We start from the raw sequence: 23,289 nt of genomic DNA, 5'->3' as shown, positions 1-23,289 counted from the left end.
CAACTTCTTTTTCTTTTTGGCTATGCCTGTGGCATATAGAAGTTCATGGTCCAAGGATCAAACCGAAGCATCACAGCAGCGACCTGAGCAGCTGCAGTGACAATGCCAGATCCTTAACCTGCTGCACCACAAAAGAACTCCAACAACTTTTTCTTTTATGAATTGTGCTTTTAAAATAAGATCTAAGAACTCATGAAGTTTTTTTCTTCTTTTCCTAGAAAAAAACACATTCATGTCCAGATGAACATGAATTTGAGGGTATATTATATAGTAGAATGCCACAACATTAGCTCTTCTCTGGTTCAATAATCTGGCCTAGGATGTGGATTCTCTTATAGGAAGAAAATGTATTTACCCAGAAGGACTTGGTCACCTTGCCAGATTTACCTTTCACTAGAAGTTATTAGATATTAGTCATTATCTAATGACTAGTCATTAGTCATTAGATATTTCATTTTACATATTTGTTCCTAAAGAGGAGTTTAACAAAAATCGGTTTCAGAAAATGATAGCTTCAACTATATTTTAAGAATTCTGGCATTGTTTTGTTTTTGCTTTAAAAATTTTTTTGGCTATGCCTGAGGCATGCAGACGTTCCCTGGCTAGGGATCAAACCCACACGATTGTAGTGACAATGCTGAATCCTTAACCTCTAAGTTACCAGGGAACTCTAAGAATTTTGTTTTTGATTGATCCTAAAATATGAACTATGACAACTCCAACTAGGTAATGACAAATGAAATAAGGTTTCAGGAGAATATGAATAAGGAAAGCCAGAAATGTACATCTCTGTACTCCTCCCTGCTCTCTGCTATGGACAGACTGATATAAACCACAACCAGACTTAAAGCAGCTTAAAATAGTGTTCACATATGTATGAAACTTAATAGAATGCAACACATCAAATTAGAGGATACTTCCACAGGTGGTTACTATATTCCTATAGTCTGTATGATTCTCTAACCAAGTTAAAGAAAATAATGAAGTTTTACTGAACTGCTTTGCTTCTAGATAAATAAGAAGTGCAAAACACTTACAATAACATGTTCCTTTGAGAGGGTTTCCTTGGTATCGGTTTTCTACCTCACATCTAGGGGGGGAAAAAATGAAGGTTATTTTCCATTGTTATTTAAAACAGAATCTACATTCATTTTAAAATCAAGCAGATCTTTATATATAACTATAGTTTTTGAGTCAGTATAATTATATTCTTCACTGCTAGACTCAAATCAGGTGAACTAATGAGAGTTTGCATTCATTTTCAAAGGTGACTGCCCAGCAATTCACACCAATAACTGATACACATTTGAGATAAATCTAGATGAAATACAATTTAGATCCTATTTATTATCATAAAAAACACATTTTCACTATTGAATGGACTAAATATTCTCCTAAAAGCACAGTCAGAACATTTTCAATTTGATTTACATATGGTTGGTTGCTAACAAAGCAGTAAGTTTTTAATCCATCTTGGAATGTTAGGGTGTGGATAAGACTGTGACAAAGGCTAACTGTGTAGATGAGATTATGTCAAAACATGTAAGTGGTGACTGCATGGAAGAGTGGCTATCTTATACACGTGTGTTTTTCACCAATAGCCATTTAGCTTTCTCTCTCTCCTTTTTTTTTTCTTTTTTTGCTTTTTAGGGCCGCACTCATGGCAGGCATATGAAAGCTCCCAGGCTAGGGATCGAACCAAATCTGCAGTTGCCACCCTACACCACAGCCACAGCAAAGTAGGATCCTGGCCGCATCTGAGACCTACATCACAGCTCATGGCAATACAGGATCTTTAACCCACTGAGTGAGGTCAGGGATCGAATCTACAACTTTATGGATGCAAGTCGGGTTCATAACCTGCTGAGCCATAACAGGAACGACCAAGCTCTCTGTTTTTGTTACTGCAATAAAATTAGAGCTGTTACTGAAAGAAAATTAAAAATATTTTTCCTATGTACACGTCTCACTTTTCCCTGGACAATTTGATCCTGTTCTTTTACAAGTGAGAGAAGGATAAACACCAATAATCACTTTTTCATCAGTCTTGAGAAAAAAAGTTCTAGTCAAAAAGAGATATTAAAGGAGTTCCCACTGTGGTACAGCAGGTTAGGAATCTGACTGCAGTGGCTCAGGTCACTGTAGAGGCGCAGGTTTGATCCCCAGCCCAGCACAGTGGGTTAAATGATCCAGCATCTGGTTCAGTCCCTGGCCCAGGAACTTAGAAATGCTGCAGGTGCGGCAAATAAAAAAAAAAAAAAAAGAATTATTAATTTTCCCAAAGATATCAACTATGAACATCATAAAACTCAGTCTCCCACTACACAAAGTGATTCGGGCAGGCGCAATAGCTATGAACTATGAGGAAAGGAGGGAAAAGCATGGGTCAAACACTTTTCCAGATAAATAATAATAAGGATATTATGTCCTTTTATCTAGAATGATTATCAGCAATTGCTTGGATCTAAAATCTCCTGAAGAGAAAGTCTCTCACTGGACCTACACACATCTCATTTCTTTGATATATATCACAACGGAAGGCAGGGTTGATTCATTTTACCTATTACACTTTTCTGTTTAAAAGAACCTAGATTTAAAAATTAAATTTAATCTCTGATTAGAGTTTTCTTCACATATTAGCTTTAGGGTAGCATAAAACCAGTAAAAATGAACATTGGTGTAGACCATAAAATGCAGAGAGAACAATTCCTTCCTGAATACGAACGACATCACGGCCTCAGTCCCTGCTGACATTATTACTAGTTTTTGTTTGTTTGTTTTGTTTTGTTTTAAAGAAAAACAAAGTTTACCAGTGACTCTCTGCTGGTATCAGCTCAATGTTTGATACTTACTAAACTTTCCTCTAAGTCTCCTCTTGAGAGAATGAGTAAAACTGGAGCATATTTTAGGAGGTTTTCTGGTGAGGCGGCGAGCAGCTGGGGAATCGCCTCTCTTGTTTCAACTCACCAGGACAGTAAAAACAATTCTCACTAGTCTCACTATTGACAGACGGGGACAATGAGGCTTAGCACAGTTAAGCGGAGGCACAGCCAGGGCTGAATCCCCACATGTGCTTGACGCTGTTGGCATTCTCCTGAATGTCAACTCCAAACTCTTCTCTGGAAGATGTTTGACACACTTCATCAAGGAAAATACTAAAACAGGAAGGGAGGTGTTAAAGCCAAGAGGACCCCTTTACTATTAGACAACCAAAATGCCAAATAACATACTGTCCTGGAATACCAGCTTCCAACTCTATCTTTTAGGAAAATCTGACATGACAAAAATCAAGATGTTAATAAAATTAAAAGACTAATCCAAGTTAGCGACCCAGGAATTGTCACTCAAACATAAAAATATGAATTAAAGAGCCATTAAGGAATTAGTACAAAACTGACGACCTTCTCAGTATGAAGGGTATAAATTAGACCTGTCTAAAGTATAGAGGGCAAAATTTCAAATCAATCAACTTGGAAATCCCTCAGAGCCCATGGCAACAAGGCACAGGGAAGACAGTGGCTCTTGGGTTCAGGCAGCTTCACAGACTCTTGGTCCACCTGGCGAGGTGTGGCCCATGGCAGGAGTTCTAGGTGTGTATACTCACAGCTGGCACTCGTCCCCCTTGACGCCCTTGGTGGTGCAGAAGCACTTGCCCGTGTTGGTGTTGCACAGTGATGCATGCCCGTTGCACTTGCATGCTGGGGAGAAGGAAAGGGGTAGGGGGGAGGGCACGGTCACAATTGGCTTAAAAGATTACAACTATCAGAGACTTTCTCCTAAAACAATTTTATCTGAATTGGATTCAATAGGAAAGACAGGTTAAAATAAAAGCCGCTATTTAATGGATAAGATTCTTGTTTTTCAGCTGGTGATTTATCTCAAGTACTGTCAAGGCAACACTAAAGAAGCCAAAGGCACAGGCCAGCAGAAAAGAGAATGCCAGTGTCCACTGCCACCTGAGGCTGTTGCTCTTTTGATCTTTGCCACAGGCTCTGTTTTTCACTACCACGATTCTTTCATTCACTAGCACAATTTCTTTCATTTCACAAGGGCTGGTCTGGCTAAGCTCCACCTCAGCTGAGGTGCCTTCTCCACAAAAGCTGTGTTTCAGATCACACCAGGATTCCAGTGGCAGATCAGTGTTTCAGAGATCCTCTAGGACTCGCCACCCTTGCCTGCCTTCTTCTTGGCCTTCAGAGCAAATGACTCCTGTCATCTCCCTCCTCTAGCCATCAACATACCTCCACCTTCTTTCATCCAACACATAAGTGTGAGCTATGACCCATTTTATACTCCAGGTGAAATAAACGAATCCTTTTGCTCAAAACCTTTTCACGCTAAATCTGTTTTTTGTGTGAATAAGTTAAAAGTATTAGGCTGGAGATAGGTGTACTTTTAAAAGAAACCTTGTGCAACAACAACAACAAAAATCGTCCATAGAAACCTATGAATAGACTAGTGCAGTGATTAAGACAATTTATGCTGGAATGAGAAACACAAGGGTTCAACTCTGGGCTCTGCTGACCATAGAGAGAGCTGCAGTGTATTAACAAAAGCACTGGGCCAAAGTCAGTTTGCCTGGGTTTCAATTCAGGCCCCTCCATTTGGCTCTCCGTAACTTTGGGCCCGCTACTTGACCTTCCTAGGTCGACTTCCTCATGTGACTTGGATAATGAAAGTGCTCATCTCACAGGGTTGTAGGGAGGGTTAAATGAGATAATATATGAAAGAGACACAGTAAGCATTCAAAAAATCATGACTGTTACCCATCGCTGAAGGACTATACAGTTCTAAGAAGAAAACATTTCAGACCTGAGGCCACTCACAGTATTTTTAAATCATGCTTTCTATTATGCATTGTGACTCTGAAAAACAAAGCTAGCTCTAATTTCTGGACTCAAGCCCCATAAATGCCACAAATGCCACAGAGGAGAACGTAATTATCTAAGAAGACAGCCACAGATACAGAGATGATGGCACTTAGAGGCACAACCAGGCCTGGTAGTTAAAGTCACACATCCTGGACGTGGTTCTCAGTGTGGCCAAATCTCCTGGTGAGCCCTTGGGCAGGTGACTTGATCTTTGGGATAATACAAGCGCCAATGTCCCAGGTAGCTGCCAGCACAATGTCCTGTACACACTCACCACTCAGTGATGCCAGGAACTCTGACTACCATCTAACAGATGGAACCTATTCACAAGGAGTGGGGAAAAAAATTACACTGAATGCTTTTTAATCTGAGCAAGACATTTCATTTAAGAGTAGTGGGAAAGGACATCAGAAGAGTAGTAATAACTGCTCACATCTATCTACCTGTCAGGTCTTACTGACTTTTTATTTCAACAACCACTCTACTATCCCCGTTTTACAAATGAGGAAACTGAACCCCAGTTCAGAGGTTAAGGGATATTCCGCCAGGAAGCTAGCTCTGCTCTGGGATCAGATTCTCAAAGGCTATGTTAAGGAGCCTGGAGGTGGGATCTGGGGAGGAGGTAGAGATTTTCCTTTCTTAATTATTTTTGTACTCAGACCTAAGAGGACTGTCCACTGAAAATTAGAACAAACAAAAAAGTATCATTTTTCATTTAAAAAAAAATATGTTACTTGTGTTCTAACAAAGTATCTTCTTGCGTACAGGAATCTATTTGATATGTATGAGGAAACATGAGATGATTTAAATCTTTAAAAATAACAGAAGTAAAAATAACAGAAGAAATGAAGAGTCCAGGGCCCAGCAAAAAAAAAAAAAAAAAAGTGATTTTTGAGGCCCAATCACAGATCATGACAAAGGCTTTCCCTGGTGGGCCTTACGGGGAAAGCTGCCCTGCCCACATGCACCTTGGTGGCAGTCCCTGAGGGGAGCTGAGTCAAGACCTCGGGCCCCCTGGGCAGCCCCTCTCTCTCACATCTCTGCATTCCTCGTCAGGTGCTCTTATTCCTCCTAGGTCTCTTTATCTGAGGCCCTGAGCAGACCTCTTCTTCAGGCACCCCATTCAGGAGGAGGAGGGAAACCCTGTACTCTTCCACTCCAAGCCCTTCCCTATTCCCCCGCCCTCACCACCTCAGGGTCCTGCTGGGCCTTCTGTTCTGGGCTCACTCAACAGCATCGCGCTGACCCAAACCTATGCTGACCCACCTGACACCAGCGCCCCTGCAGGAGGGAGAGTGAAAGGAGGGGAGTCAGTGCTTTCTCCAGTGTAAGCTTCTGTTTATACCATCACGGGAAGTAATGAAAGGCTAGATCCCTTCACTTTTGACAAGATGCTTTCACGGCTACTCCAAAACGTGGCAGCTCTGCTCTCTCTCCCCCAGCTCAGATGAGCTCCTGATAAAGTATAACTTAAGAAATGCGGTATCGGAAACCAAGGGGCTTTTTCCCTCAAAGATATTCAAGTCAAACAGACACCTGGTTTGCAAGCAGAAACCCTGTAAAATCGGACTTACGTTGACACTTTCCCCCGTTGGTGGGATCACCATAGAAGCCAGATATGCAGGTCTCACAGTGCCTGCCGGTGGTCAGGTTCTCACACTTCTCACAGACACTCTGATTAACGCATTTGCTGTGGCCGTTGCACTGGCAAGCTGAAAGAAAGAATTTTAAGGTGATTGTCCCATGGTATAACTGAGTGCAATAAGTTCCACAAGATTTATTTGCAACTATCTGTTTAAGTTCCTTATTGCCACTAAATACAAAATCAACAAAATTACTAAAAACTAGTTTGAGAAATAAGATCAAAACATCAAAAAAAAAAAAGAGCTAGTCTAGGAATATCAGAAATATATCTATACCACAAGGTGAAAGTCTATAGCCATTAAGTTGTTGCTCACTGTGAAAATAATATATGCTCATGACGGTAAATTTGGAAAATACAAAGGAAGGGGGAAGAAAATCATATATGATTCTATCACCCAGAGATCACTGGCCACATTTGAAATTTTTCCTTCCAGTCTTTTTTCTATACAGTTTTACACAGTTGTGTTCGCATTAATACTTAATTTTGATCTTATTAATGTAGATCAAATTATTTTAGCACATTATTTCCTCTATCATAAACAAAAGTTTTGTGGCTGAAAGATTTCTATGAATTCTAAGTCATTTAATGATTCCTTTACATTCTGATATTTAGTTTGCTTTCAATTTTTCATTTTTAGAAAAGTAACCATGCTTATATGTAAACATTTCCATAAGTGGAATTACTGATTCCTGATATAGGACTTTACAGCTAGGAAGTTATATGAAGCCTCTATTGCTCAGGGCTGCTCAGGACAGCTGGGCACTGCAGGCTCCAGGTGGGGCCACTCACAAGCTACAACCTATAAGCAGACCTGTTTTTTTCTCTTCTTAGCTCTGAATATAACTGACATACCACTGTGTAAATTTAAAGCGTACTTTAAAGTGTACAAGATGTTGCTTTGATACAATTATACACACACAAGGCAAAGTCATGACCACCATAGTTTTAGCTAATACCTGCATCACAGCACATAATTACCATTTCTTTTTTGTGGTGAAACATAAGATCTACCCTTTTGGAGATCTGTCTTGGTTGATCAATGTGACACAGTCTCCACCTTGGCAACTTTCCATGGGCCTGCATCTGTTTTGTTTACTCACTTGTTCTCTACCCCATGTCTGTAGGTATTTGAGTTGTATACGGACTGCAACTGAAAAACTTAGAGATGACTACATCGAATAGTCCAGCAAAATTGCTTAAGATGTATGGCATATAATGTTTTCCTGTGAAGATGAACAATTATGCACAAAGCAAAAGGGCAAAGCACGACACACAAAAAAATGTAATACCTAAAATCATTTACCAAAATATCTGTATTCTGGTTCAAGATTAAAAGACTGAACAAATGCTTCTCTCTCTTCTTCAAAATCTCACTGAAATTACAGAAGAAATGTAAAGACAATCAGTAGGAGTATGGGATAAGAGGAAAAGGTGCTATGAGAAGTATGGAGAGAGATTTCTAAGACACTGAATTTCTATTAGTATCCATAACACCTCAAGGAGGGAGGCACAACCAAGGGATCCAGACACCTGGTCCGTTATTCCTTCCTTTCTCCACTGCAGAAGGAATGCAGACCATTCAACAACAGCCAGAGCAGAGCAGAGCTGGAGTGTCTTAGGACATCACACCATGCCTTCACAACTGCTCAGTACACCCAATACTGATAAGCCCAGACATTCAGTTATAAATACAAATCAGCCTTGAGGAATCACTAGTCTAAGAAAATCATCAACCTAAAAGCGCCACCTAAACATGCAGGATAACCAGCTCTGAAGGAAAGAGTAATGCAAGAAACTTAAAGAATCAAAAATACTAATTTTAGTAAATTTAAGTGGGCTTCAGAGATCACTGTATTCATAAAGAAAGCAAGCTCTGAAAAAACTTCACAATATTTAGAGATTTCTCAAAATGAAAAGGATAAAACAAGACCAGACACAAAATAAAAACCCTTCAATAGGATTTTTGAGGAGAACACATACAGCTAAAAGGCTACCTCTAGAAAATAATATGAACAGCTGTATGCCAACAAACTTAATTACTTAGATGAATAGGAGTTCTCTTCCTGTGGTGCAGTGGGTTAAGGATCTGGTATTGTCACTGTAGTGGCTCAGGTCACAGCTGTGGTGCGGGTTGGATCCCTGGCCCAGGAACTTCCACATGCCACAGGCATGAACAGAAAGAAAAATTCCTATAAAACAGACTCAGACAGAAACAGAAAATCTGCCTATCTTATAGTCTGCTTACCTATGAATACTAAGTAAAAAGATTGAATGAATAATCAAAGATCTTCCCACAAAGAAAACTCCAAGCCTAGATGGCTTCACTGGTGAGTTTTACCTACACTTAGAAGAAGTAACACCAATCCTTTTGCAAATTCATTCAGTAAATACAAGAGGAGGGGATAGTTCCCAACTCACTCCATGAAGCCAGTACTACCCTGGTACTAGAGTCAGACAATCATCACAAGAAAGAAAACTACAGAACATACCTATACCCCTCATGAATACAGGCACAAACTATCCAACTAGCAGACTGATTCCAGCAACCCATTAAAAGGGATTATACAGCATGAGCAAATGGACTTTAGCCCAGAAATGAAAGGCTGGTTTTAACATCCTTAAATCAATTAGCATAATACATAGTATTAATAAACTCAAGAACAAAACCACATGATTATCATGATACAGAAAAAGCATCTAACAAAATCCAGCACCCAATCATGACAAAAATCCAAAAAAAAACTAGGAATAGAAGGAAAATTTCTCCACCTGATAAAGGACATGTATGAAAACCTAAAGCCAACATCATACATAACAGAGAAAGACTGAATTCTTTCCCCCCTAAGATCAGGGACAAGACAGTAATGCCCATTCTCACCACTTTTATCTAAAACTATATTGGATTTCTAGCCAGGCCAATTAGCCCCCCAATAACAACAACAAAATTTTTTTAAAGGTAACCAGATCAGAAAGGGAAAAGTAAAACTGTTTTTCTTAGCAGAAAACATGACCATATATATATATAAGGTCATGTGGATTTTATATATATATATATATATATATAAGGTCATGTGGATTTATATATATATATATAAGGTCATAGTGGATTTTCTAGGATTTTATATATATATTTTATATATATATATTTTATATATATATATTTTATATATATTTTATATATATATTTTTATATATATATTATATATATATTTTATATATATATTATATATATATATTATATAATATATATATATATTATCTTTATATTATTTTTTTATATATATATTTTATATATATATGTATATATAATATTTATATATATATTTATATATATATTTTATATATATATTATATATATATTATATATATATATATATATTATATATATTTATATAATATATATATATTTTATATATATATTTTTATATATATTTATATATATATATATATTTTATATATATATATATATAAAACCCTAGAAAATCCACTAAAAACCAGTAGAAATCATGAGTTCTGCAAGGTTACAGGACACCAGATCAACATAAAAAAATCAACTGTATTTCTGCATATTAACAAGGAACAATCAGAAAACAAAATTAAGATAATTCCATTCACAGCACCATGAAGAATAAAATATGCTATATAGTAAATTTAACAAAATAAATGTAAGATATATATATTGAAAACTACAAAACATCGCTGAAGGAAAATAAAGAACTAAAGAAATAGAAAGACATTCCAGGTTCATCAACTAGAAGGCTTAATATTGTTAAGATGGTAACATACCCCAAATTGGTCTACAGATTCATCTCTCTCTCTATCAAATATCAGAAGACTTATATTTCCCAATTTCAAAACGTACTACAAAACTACAGTAATCAAAAGACAGTGACACTGGATAAGGACAGACATATATTCTATTGTATTCAATCCAAAAGAAATGAGAGTCTATAAATAAGTTATTTAATTGATTTGCAAAAAATGTGCTCCCAAAATTCAATAGTAAAAAAAAAACCTTTCAACAAAAGGTGCAGGGACAATTGGTTAATCATATGCAAAAAGATAAATTTGGACCCCGACTTCACACCATATACAAAAAAGTAACTCAAAGTGAATTTTGGACCCAAATACAAAAAGATAATATCTAAGTAACTTTAAAAGGAAAATATAGGGGTAAACCTTTGTGGTTAGGGGTTAGTTAGGCACTGATTTCTTAAATGCAATACCAAAAGCACATGGGATAAAAGAACTGATACAATGGACTTATAAAATTTAAAATTTTTGTATTTCAAAAGATACCAGCAAGAAAATAAAAAGAAACCCATGGAGTGGGAGAAAATATAAATAATCCCACACCAATAGGGGACTTGTATCTAGATTCATTAAGAACTCCTATAGGCCAATAGTAAAAAGACAATGCAACTTAAAATTGGGCAGGAATTCCCTTGTGGCACAGCAGATTAGGCATCCAGCATTGGCACTGCGGTGGCCTGGATTGCTGCTGTGGCACGGGTTCAATCTCTGGCCTAGGAACTTCCACTTGCCTCAGGTGTGGGGGGGTTGGGGGGAAACCTGGGCAAAGAATTTGCATAGATAGTTCTTCAAAGAAGATGTACAAATGGCCAATAAGATGCTTAACTCGAGTTCCCATCGTGGCTCAGTGGTAACAAGCCCGACTAGGATCCAGGAGGACGTGGGTTCGATCCCTGGCCTTGCTGGGTCAGTTAAGGATCTGGCGTTGCCAGAGCTGTGGTGTAGGTCGTAGATGCAGCTTGGATCCCGTGTTGCTGTGGCTGTGGTATAGGCCTGGGGCTATAGTTCCCTAGCCTGGGAACTTCCGTATACCATAGGTGTGGCCATAAAAAGATTAAAAAAAAAAAAAAAAGATGCTCAACTTCGTTAGGAATTAGGGAAATGCAAATCAAAACCACAATGAGATACCATTTCTCATATACTAGGACAACTACAATCAGACAGACACAAGTGTTGATGAGGTTATGGAGAAATCAGAACCTTTTTACAGTGCTAGTGAGAATAAAAAAATGGCACACTTTGAAAAACCTTGTGCCCATTATTCCCCATTTCTGCTCCTGGCCCTAGTCAACCACTAATCTCTTTTTCATCTCTATGTATTTGCCCTTTTTTGGGCATTCCATATAAACGATATCATATAATACACAGTCTTTGCATTTGGCTGCTTTTATACAGCATGTATTTGAGGTTCATCCATGTTGTAGGATATGTCAGCACTTCATTCCTTTTCATTGCCACAGAGTATCCCGTCACACGAATGTACCACATTTTGTTTATCCACTCACTGGCCGACAGTCATCTGGGTTGTTGCTACTGTTGACTATTATGAATAATACGACTATGAGCACTCAGTACCAGTTTTTGTGTAGACATATGTTTTCAATTCTCTTGGGCATATACTGGGCCATATGATAGCTCTATGTTTTAACTTTCTGAGGAACTGCCAGACTGTTTTCCAAAGTGGCTACAACACTGTATGTTCCTACCAACAGTGTATGAGGATTCCAGTTTCTCAATTAATGTTGAATCTTTTTCCATGTGCTTAATTGGGTTTAAAGAGTTCTTTATGTATACTGGACATGAGACTCTTATCAGACATATGATCTGTAAATATCTTCCTATATTCTGCAGATTTTCATTTCACCTGATACATTTTTGATACGAGTGGGAAAAGCACAGATTTAAATAGTTCATTAATTAAAACACTAATAGATTACAAATAGAACTGTAGGTCCTCTAAAATCTTAGGGGAAAAAAAAGGACAAAACATTTAATCCAGTTTGGTAGATCAAAAGTTGGTTTCTCATTTTATTTTGCATTTTCCTGTTTTCTTGATTTCCTTTTCTGAGAATGACTGGACATCCTTTGCCCACTTTTTCTGCTGGGCTGACATTTGGCTTTTCTTCTCCTGAAAGGTAGAGGCTTACATACACTGGATGATAACCATTTGCTATATACACTACAGGTATTTTCTCCCAGTCTGAGACCCCTTGTTTAGAGTGGTCTTTCCCTTACAGACATCCTCACAAAGAGCCCTGTGGCCAGGAGCACCATTCTCATCCACTAACCTCTTGGGCGTCCTGGCACCTGCCTAGCCTCCCCCAACTGTTCTGGAGGCCCATCGGTACATTCCTTAGTAGTTACTGAAAGTCTGAGGCAAAGGCCAATTTCCCAGGGTTGGCATCTCAGGATAGCTACCCCATAGGTCAAGGCCCAAACTTTAGGTCAGCTAAAGGTCTATTCCTTCTTGCATCAACTACTGGAAAGGACAGAGAGAAGGGAAGGATAGGGAGAAGGGAAGGGAGGGAGGGAAGGAGGGGAGGGGAGGGCAAAGAGCCGGGGAGAGAAAGGCAAGCAAGGCAGGCTGCATTTTTCCTTTTTCTCTCTTGTCAGAGGGAAAGAGTGTTTTCCTTCTCCCTTTTCTAAGAGCATTTCATTATGAAAACCTGTGTTTGAAAACCCACAGAAGCCTCAGGTTAGCACCAAGATGGAGGGATATTTTTCTTAAGGACTAATGAGCCATCTTTTTGAAATGTAAACATCAAGGTAGGCAGCGCCCTACCCACCGCCTCCACTATGGGAATGGGTCCAAACTGTCACCATTTGCTTGGTTTTTTTTTTTTTTTTCTCCATTGGGTAAAGATAATAACTAATACAGGTGGCCATCTAGGCAAATTGAGAATAAACTATGAAAGAATGTAGAGCAAACAGTGCTGTCAAAACCTCTCACATGAAGAAAAGGTATCTTCATTTTGAGAACATGTATATGACAGATTATACATGCTGGGCTGTTTAGAAGGGTGGAATTTCTCTGACTTTGCATTCTCATTAGTGGATTGCGGCCATGGGCACCTCAGTCTGGTTTAATGCTTATTCAATAATAAAACAGTTCTTTCGTTTCTACATCTGTGGAGAGGAATCTGGGGGTTGGCCGATATTATTTTTAGTCTTCCCGCCAACAATTGCTATGATGTACATTTTTTTTTTTGGTCTTTTTGCCATTTCTTGGGCCGCTTCCGCGGCATATGGAGGTTCCCAGGCTTGGGGTCGAATCGGAGCTGTAGCCGCCGGCCTTCGCCAGAGCCACAGCAACGCGGGATCCGAGCCGCGTCTGCGACCTACACCACAGCTCACGGCAACGCCGGATCGTTAACCCACTGTGCAAGGGCAGGGGCCGAACCCGCAACCTCATGGTTCCTAGTCGGATTCGTTAACCACTGCGCCATGACGGAAACTCCTGATGTATTTTTAAGTAAAAAGAAAACTGCAGAATAATATATATCATATGCATAGTATACAGCATAATATTTTTTATTTTAAAAATATGTATCTAGCGGTATCTATATTACACTCCTATAAGTCTTCTATGAAGAACTGGAGATGAGAAGAGGAATTCTAGTTTTTTTTTTAATCTGCATCTCTAATATTTAATTTTTTATAATGAACACATTTTATTACTTTTGTAGTGAAAGCAAAATAACTCACTTGAAGTCCTTAGTATTTTCACTAATTGACATCAAAAATATTTTTTGGAGTTCCCGTCATGGCGCAGTGGTTAACGAATCCGACTAGGAACCATGAGGTTGCGGGTTCGGTCCCTGCCCTTGCACAGTGGGTTAACGATCCGGCGTTGCTGTGAGCTGTGGTGTAGGTTTCAGAGGCGGCTCGGATCCCGCGTTGCTGTGGCTCTGGCATAGGCTGGCGGCTACAGCTCCGATTCAACCTCTAGCCTGGGAACCTCCATATGCCATGGGAGCGGCCCAAAGAAATAGCAAAAAAAGCCAAAAAAAGCAAAAAATTTTTTTTCATATTAAACTATTCATCCTAAAACGATCTGTTACATTTTTTTCTTAAAGACAATCCATATAAATAATGTAGCTTTCAAGGCATGCATCTTTGTAAACGGGTAGTGAAACACTTGATTCTGGATACACAAGGCATCTTACCTGGACAATGGATGAAAGACCAGTTGTATCTGCTGTCCTCCAGACACATGCTGGAATTGAGAAGGGGCTGTGGATAGGAACTTCCTGAGGGGGCCTGAGAAGGCATCTTCACTGGTCCTTTATAGGAGCCCTCTATGCATTTCCCTTTGCCAGTATTGCTGGGATCAGTACACCAGCCACAGCCTGGTTGCTCCAAGCAATGGCTACAGGTACAGTAGCCTGAACAATTTTCAGCTATAAAAAAACATGTTATAATTCACTATCACATTATGTAAATTCATTAAATTTACCCTTTTCTTTTTCTTCTTTTTTTTTTTTTGGCCACATCCACAGCAAGCAGAAGTTCCTGGGACGGGGACTGAACCCACGTCACAGCAGTGACCCGAACCACATTTTAACCCACTGTGCCACCAGGGAATTCCTAAATCACCTTTTTCTTTAAAAGACTATTCAACTTCTATGAGTCAAACTTTCTATTCTATTGTGACTGTTTAAACGACATAACAAATCTTTAAAGAGCCCATATTTTGCCTGACATATAATAGAGACTCTGCCCCTCCTCTCTCAATCCCAGGATATTGGAGGCAGAAGAGACCTTAGAGATTATCAACTGGAAAATACTTTCTTCATGAATTCGGGGAATAAGACATGGAAATATTACATGGATTAAGCAATATGATACTGAGGCTGGATAAGTTATTTCTGTACTCAGATCTGTCCTCCGTCTATTTACGTGGGTCAATGTGCTTGATTCTGCCTGCAGGTTCACGTCAGGCAGTCTCTGGACAGACCTGAGCAGAAGGCCAAGTCTGGTCTCATCCCTAGAATGTTCAGAGGCTGACAGCACTGCCCTAACACAAGAGTTGTCGCCCAAACACATGGCACTCGTGAGTGCCTAGAGCTCACTCTTCACTCACGGGGGCAGCTGCTCATGGTGTACCACTCCATGCACTGGCCGAAGGGGAAGGAGGCCACGTAGGCATTGGAGTCCACGCACTGCTTCATGTTGCTGCACCACATGCACTCCGAGCTGCCACTGGTACACTCTCCACACGCCGTCCGCAAGGCACACGGCGTCCGGCACTGCTTGGCACTGTGGTTCGCTGGAAAGTAAACCCAAGAGAGACACTTGAAGCTTTGCAAAGGTCAAAGACTTTTCAGTGTGGGCTATGACCCACTAGTGTGTCATGAAATTGAGTCAGTGGATTATACTAAATGAAGAAGAAAATATAAGGTCTTAGGTCATCAAGTAGTGTCTAGTAAACTCTATTTATATGGGGGGGGGGCGGTTTTTCTTTTCAAAGAGCATTGAGGACAGACATGAGGAAAACAGGTTAACCTCTCCATAAGAGAAGTGGTTCTAAAGTTCCTTACAATCAGGGTTTTTACAACCCATCTGAGGCAAAACTGTCTCTTTGTATATTTTGAGCCAAGAAAAATTACAGTGCTCATTAAATTCACCAAAGCATTCGGGATCCCAAATGGCTGAAAAGCTCCCCTCACGGGAAGGTTAGAAATCATATCTGAAGGTGACTCCTACGTGCTATAAATTCTCTCCCACACCTCTGTGCTCCTCAGGCAAATTACAGGACCTTCCTATAATGAGACATGATGTCAATGGAGTCCAGCCTCCCCGAAGCATTCACAACATTCCAGCTGCTGCTTGTGAGTCCCTCGGTAGGAGGAGGACGCTGGTCTAGGGCTTGTCTGCGTGCTGAAGACGCCACCCTGTGCCTGCCCTTGAGAAGCCCAAATGTCCCCAGAGGAGAGCCTCAGGCCTGTGAGGCTGCCCCACGCGTCTGTGCCTTCTGCACTCTCCTGCAAGTTCAGTGTGCTCAAGGTTTGCTTGTTTCCTGACACAACTGCTGCCATTATTTTTCTCCCCACTGACACTATCTTTCTGTCCACTGTCTCTGCAGTGGTCTGCCTGATTTTCTGATCTTTTCTTTGCTTTTTTTTTTTTTTTTTCCTTTTTAGGGCCACACCCATGGCATATGGAAATTCCCAGGCAAGGGGCTGAATTGGAGCTGCAGCTGCCAGCCTATACCACAGCCATAGCAACGCAGGATCCGAGCTGCATCTTTGGTCTACACCACAGTTCATGGCAACGCTGGATCCTTTAACCTGTTGAGAGAGGCCAGAGAGCGAACCCCCATCTTAATGGGGTTCGTTTTTGCTGAGCCAAACAGAAATTCCTTCTTTGCATTAAAATTTATTTATTTATTTATTTTTGTCTTTTTGTCTTTTTAGGGCTGCACCTGCTGCATATGCAGGTTTCCAGGCTAGGGGTCTAACTGGAGCTGGAGCTGCCAGCCTATGCCAGAGCCACAGCAATGTCAGATCTGAGCCGTGTCTGCGACCTACACCACAGCTCACGGCAACACTGGATCATTAACCCACTGAGCAAGGCCACGGATCAAACCCACAACCTCATGGCTCCTAGTCGGATTTGTTTCTGCTGCACCATGACAGGAACTCCAAATTTTTTTATTAAAGTATTTTCTTTGCATTTTTTGTTCCTTCTTCCATAGCATTTTTCTGCCAACACCAAGAAATCTGCCTTTCAGCATGTATCAATACCTTTAGTGGTCAACAAACCAATTAATCTCACTATTAATGAGAATATCAATAAGTTATTTTTGTTTTTGCTTATGGCTCACACTATTCATAGCCAGAGACAACTTCCTTCTGCTTTAAAAATCCCAGGTTATACTCTGCTTCACATGCTTGAAATCAAGACTCCCTCTGTTTTTCACGAAAATGTTACAATACTTAACTATGCCTTCTACAGTTTCTCTTCCAAAAAACTTCCAGTAATGCAAAATTCACCCATGTACTTACCAGGCCTCTCACAGACACTACCGTTGAGGGGGTTGATGCAGGTTGCAGCCTTTAAGCCCCGACTACTGGGCTCTGACAAGATTCCACAGAATCCAGCATCACTGGGCTCAGATGGCATCCACTGTAGCAAACTATTTGTGAATGGGGACATATCTTCCCAGCACCAGTAGGACACATTAATCTTCCGAAGGCCAACCCATGGGGTTAAAGTGAGTTTGGACTGTAGGCAAAACAGGCACAGCTATGAAAATAATCAATGTCTTGACCAAAATAGGCTTTTAGATAAAGACCGTTAAGTTACATATACCCAAAAGATATAGGAAAACTTTCCTATCCTGAATCAGCCATGGCAGACCATCATTTCTATGCTATATATCATGCCTGGCACTTTAACACGGTCATTTGACAAAGGACAGAAATGTAACTCAGAGAAGACATCAGAAATTTCGCAGAGATTAATAACAACGTAATAATTAGGCTCCTAAATTTCTTTGACAAATGCTATGAAGAGACAACTACCTCCAACTTGGTTGAAATATCTATTTATATGTGAAATCATCGTATTGATATTTATAAAATATTGATTATAGGCCTACCCTCAGGGCATTATCTAAGCCTGTTTTGGGAGTTCCACTAGGTGAGATGATTGAAGATTCCCACTTCCAAAGAGGGGGGTATCGGCTGTCACTGAATTTAAGGGGAATAATAGGACAATGGATTCCTGGGAGAGTCTGTTTCCTGCTCTACTGAAATTTCCTTTTTGTTGCAATTAAAAAAAACGTTGAACAAAGTTTAGCACAGAAATGAAAGGCAGTTTTAATTATGGCAGTTAGAAAACCAAATGTACAGTATTTCCATTTTTGAGAGGAAAAAATAAACATGCCTATTAAAAGACCTAAAAGAATTAAAAACACCCCAAGTAGTTATTTTTAGTTGTAATGAGTGATATTTATTTTCTTATTTTTAATGTATTTTAAAAATTTCCTTAGAAATATGTATTATTTCTAAGGAATAATAAGGAAAGATAATTACAAACACCCTTTAAAAGTCTTTCAATAACCTCCTTTTTTTTCATGATAAAATTTTAAGCCATCAGCATGGTAGACAAGGTCTCCAAGGATTGAGAAAATCCTTTAGCTACAGCAATACCCTTCCATCCAGCCTGCAGCCAGCCACACAAACTTACCTGCAGTACATCCCTCAATCTCTGCATCTTAAACATGGGGGACCTAATGCACAGAGAAACCAACTCATTCCTTCTCATCCTCACGCTTACCTCGTCTAGCTGCCTGTCAGCCAGCCTCTGCCCTAAAGGCTACAGTGCTCTTCCTTATTTTTTCCATTCAAGCCTGGGCTCTACGTATAAACTGACAGCCGTGAAAGCACATTATACTTTAGTTGTCTCTCATTTGTCAGTCCTTTGTCACAAGACCATGAATTCCTGTTGTATAAAGGTGATCCCAGCAGATTAAACTATTCAGAACTTTCTAGAGCTCGGAAACCTAAGGATGAGAGACGAAGGACCAGAAGATCCATCTGTGCCAGCTGGGATGGCTGACCCCTTCTCACCAGGTATCCTTTCAGAGATATGGAACTGGGGGTTGTTCATAAAGGGCAAAGTTGTAAGCCATCAATTTTCGGAGGGAGTGACTAAATTTAGGATGGGCCAAGAGCCAAGGACAGAACATTGGGAAAGGCCTATTTGTGGAGATGAGAAAAAGAGAAACAAACAACATGGGTAGTTTCCAGTGGAGACTAAGAAATTTGAAACATCTTTCAAATATCATAAGACATCAAATGAGGCCACAGTGTCCCCCGAGTTAATCATATTTATAATGTACCAATGGTAGTTTAAGTATCCAAACCATACCAAAGTTGCACTGGAAAAAAAGACTGGAGTAAAATAAAATACAGGGCACCTCCTACCAGTCACAGGATACTGCCCTAGGTGGTACACAGAGGCCACGTGTAGCCAAGACCCAGACCACACTTCCCATGTCCTTCCCACGGAAGGGCTGCCCAGTCCTCCTATCTGCTGGATGAGAAGAACATTTCCCCCTAACTGCTCTGTACCAAAGCCAGCGGTATTGAAAAGGCCTTGTCCTGTGAGTAGCTACCTAAGTGAAGGTAGGGCCACAGTTATAGGACTCTGGACTCAAAAAGACAAAATGTGATTGTGGAATATCAACTACAAACTGCCTGAGAGTGAGAACCTGGGGCCCTTCTATGCCCAGAAACTCTTGATAAGGGGTCCTTTCCTTTGGGGCTGGCCAGAACTGAAAAAGACCCAAATGGCTGTCCATTTCTTGGGAGGATTAACATTAAATCATATTACACACTGCAGCGAAATCTGAGAGACTCAGGTGGCTAAATTCAATGCAGCTGATTAGTAATGGTGCTGCCCTCCCCAACCTCAGCAGAACCCAGGGATAAAACAGATATGGAACCATCCACTGCTGTCACAGGCTATGTTCACATGTACACGTTACCATTCAGTACAAACATACTTATCCATATATCTGCTAATGTAATGGTTATGACTAAGAAAAATAAAACGTTGGAAATTTAAGCTAAGAAAGAAGATATTAAAGGAAGCAAATCCAGCTGTGCAGTTCCACTGTCTATGACGCTGCACCTACCAGCCCCCTCCTGCCAAGCACATCACAGGGAAGCTGTAGTCATGTTCTCAGCAGAAGCTTAAGTTCGGTGGATTTTCACTCACCATGCTCTGAGAAGACTGCATGGTTCGAAGCTGCTTAAGGACAAATTCCACCTTCTTCTGGGTTGTAAGAGAAGCCAAAAAGGCATTGTGGTTCCTGCAGGACAATTTTGCATTGTCGTAATTCTCCTTGGCAGTAGTAATTTTCAAACATGAGTTTCCAACCAAATGCCAGCCGATGCCACAGATATTTTCTTGCATAAAGAGAGGAGAGAAAAACGGTTTTAGAAATCACACAAAACTGGAGTTCCTGTCGTGGCTCAGTGGTTAACGAATCTGACTAGGAACCATGAGGTTGCGGGTTCGATCCCTGGCCTTGCTCAGTGGGTTAAGGATCTGGAGTTGCCGTGAGCTGTGGTGAGGTCGCAGATGCAACTCAGATCCCGTGTTGCTATGGCTCTGGCGTAGGCTGACAGCTACAGCACCAATTAGACCCCTAGACTGGGAACCTCCATATGCCACAGGAGTGGCCCTAGAAAAGACAAAAAGACAAAAAAAAAAAAACAGAAAGAAAGAAATCACACAAAACTACTTCTGTTACCAGGCTGAACTGCTGAAAACCTAAATGGGTTTTTGTGATTTGAACTCTAGATACTTCATTAGAATGTAGTGAGTGAATCAGACACATTACTAAGGACCAAATACAGAATATATAGAAGAATCTTAAAAATGTTTATCAGGCATATTTTACAGATCTCAAGACACATATTCTGAGGTCATCCCTCCTATGTTTTAGAGGAAAACATCCATTTGGTGCCAGTGTTAAATTTACAAACCTCCTTTTGAAGAACAATTAGAAATAAGGCTTGGGAGGTCCCATAGTGGCTCGGTGGGTTACATACCCAACTAATATCCATAAGGATGTGAGTTCGATCCCTGGCTTTGCTCAGTGGGTTAAGGATCTAGCGTTGCCGTGAACTATGATGTAGGCCTGAAGCTGCAGCTCTGCCTAGCCTGGGAACTTCCATATGACAAAGGTATGGCCCTAAAAAGCAGGGAAGAAGAAAAAAAAAAAAAGACTTAAGAAGTAAAGAAGTAAGATTAAAATCCCAAGTAAAGGGCAGAAAAATGAATATGCACCGTTGGAAAGGTGGGGAGGAAACCTGCAAGGAAAGAAATGGTGTTGGTGAGTAAATAACTCTACAAAGGCTGCACTGGTTTCACATTAAGTGGGAAGTAAAATCAAGTGCAAAAAACACTCCAAAAGTGAGATGGGGAGAGCCTTTTAAGGAAATACACTGAAGTGCTACAGTTTCAGTTTGTAATCTGCTACTGCCATCTCCCTGAACCCACCCAAAGAACTGCACAGAAGCTATGAATGTTTCCCAGAAAACCGTGCATGTGCAAAGCAACATCACCAGAACCAAAGTGCCCTGGAGATGCCCTCAACAGTGTTCAGAGTTCATCAAGAGCCAGTGAGATAAATGGAAGGTGCCATGGGAAAGGGATCGTTCCAGAGCAGATAAAGCCTCGCTCCTCAAAGTGTGGTGTCACTGTCAATGCTTGCCGAAATGCAGATTCTAGAGCCCCACCACAGATCTGTGTCAGAATCTGGCTTCTAGCAAGACTCCCAGTTACTTTGCCATACACTGAAGTTTGAGAAGCAGTAAGAACAAGAAGCCCACTCAAGCAAGCTGAATCAAATACTCCCAAAGCACATTCAAGAAGGCCTCAGTACAGCCCAGCTACCCTGCACACGTCTCAGATGCTACACAGAGCCATAGAAGCCCCCCTCCTGGACTTCCTAGTTAAGCGAATATATAATAGCGCTTCAGGTCCTCAACTCATCATCCCAAACCCTGGAAGTGCCATGAATCAAGGTATTTGGGCTGGAGTCACTCCAGGAGGTGCTGCTGACAGAGGCCTCTCTCTTTTCCCTCTTGTTAGAAGGTGCTGACAACCTGACCCCAGGGGTCAATAAGTAGTACTCTTCATAAAGTGCTAAGACTACTCTGCTGAGACTACTGCCTTTGACTCCCGGTTACCACCACAGACAACAGAGCAGGCTCGATGACATGGAGCCAAGCTGTCGTTTGATTCTCCATGGCAGATGATGCTTCACCTTCTTTCAAAGGACGACAGAAGTAAATACATAAGAAATATATCTTTGCTTTAAAAAATAACAACCACGGGGAGTTCCCTAATGGCCTGGTGGTTAGAACTTGGCACTTTCACCATGGCCAAAAAAAAAAAAAAAAACCAAAAACAAGCAAACCAAAACCCCCACAGTAGCACAATAGCGATGCCGAGGATAAATGGATGAGTTCACCCCCTTAGGCTGCACAGTTTTTGTTTGTTTGTTTGTTTGTTTTATCTTTTGTCTTTTTAGGGCCGCACCCAAGGCATATGGAGGTTCCCAGGCTAGGGGTCGAACTGAAGCTGTAACTTCTGGCCTTCAACACAGCCACAGCAACGCCAGATCCGAGCCACATCTGCGACCTACACCGTGGCTCACAGCAACGCTGGATCTTTAACCCACTAAGCAAGGCCAGAGATGGAACCTGAATCCTCATGAATACTAGTCAGGTTCGTTAACTACGATGGGAACTCCTAGGCTGCAAGTATTGAGGGCACATGTGTGTGTGAAGTCTTTGGACCCCCAGACATAATGCCCCTGCAAGGCCTACCGGGCAGGGCAATGCACTCCTGATTCCGGGGCTCCCACTGGCAGTTCTGGTCCAGGGCACAGCTCCTGCAGCTGGTCTTCTTGTTACAGTAGTACATGGGGTTATCCTTTGGGCAATCCTCATATGTGGCAATGGAGATCTAGAACACAGCAGACAAAAGCTTTTCTCTTATATCCAGAGAGAACTCATGGTAGAAACAAATAGGATACTAAAAATAACAAAGCCTAACAGAGGAAGCAAACTACAAACACATAAATACACAAACAAATAAAGAAGATGCAGATGAAGCAGCACTGCAGTAGAGACACTGTGGTGAAACGCTCGGTTCAAGGACATGCCTTTACCTGGCAAGAAAGCAGTGCACTCTTTTAAACTTTCTGCTTTTTATATGCCCCCCCCAAAAGTTTTGTATTTCATGAGCTGCTTTAGAGACTGACAAAGAATGTTTTATAAACAGTCAAAAATTATAAAAGTTGAGTCATTATACCTTTTTCTGCCTTATAACCTAAATAAAAAAATCATAAGTGGTAAGCATAAATTATGCTGAGCCAAGATATAACATAAAACAAAGAGATTGTGCAAAGCCTATTCAGTATGGCCACTACAC

General features: G+C 40.6%; 1 protein-coding gene across 1 annotated transcript in view; it reads right to left on the bottom strand.

Annotated features, from left to right (window-relative positions):
- The window catches only part of ATRN (attractin), a 180,860-nt gene that overhangs the window by 65,567 nt on the left and 92,004 nt on the right, over positions 1–23,289 (bottom strand). The window contains exons 14-21 of the mRNA XM_047771508.1: positions 22,683–22,821; positions 20,059–20,249; positions 17,337–17,556; positions 15,413–15,598; positions 14,496–14,729; positions 6,446–6,583; positions 3,605–3,698; positions 1,038–1,090 (exon numbers count right to left, since the gene is read on the bottom strand). Of these exons, the coding sequence (XP_047627464.1) occupies positions 1,038–1,090; positions 3,605–3,698; positions 6,446–6,583; positions 14,496–14,729; positions 15,413–15,598; positions 17,337–17,556; positions 20,059–20,249; positions 22,683–22,821 (1,255 nt within the window). The remainder of the gene's footprint in view (positions 1–1,037; positions 1,091–3,604; positions 3,699–6,445; positions 6,584–14,495; positions 14,730–15,412; positions 15,599–17,336; positions 17,557–20,058; positions 20,250–22,682; positions 22,822–23,289) is intronic.

This window comes from Phacochoerus africanus, chromosome 3 (assembly GCF_016906955.1).
Source record: "Phacochoerus africanus isolate WHEZ1 chromosome 3, ROS_Pafr_v1, whole genome shotgun sequence".
NCBI classification, from domain to species: domain Eukaryota; kingdom Metazoa; phylum Chordata; class Mammalia; order Artiodactyla; family Suidae; genus Phacochoerus; species Phacochoerus africanus.
The sequence above is the reverse complement of the archived record's forward strand: the minus strand, read 5'-3'. Positions and strand labels throughout refer to the sequence as shown.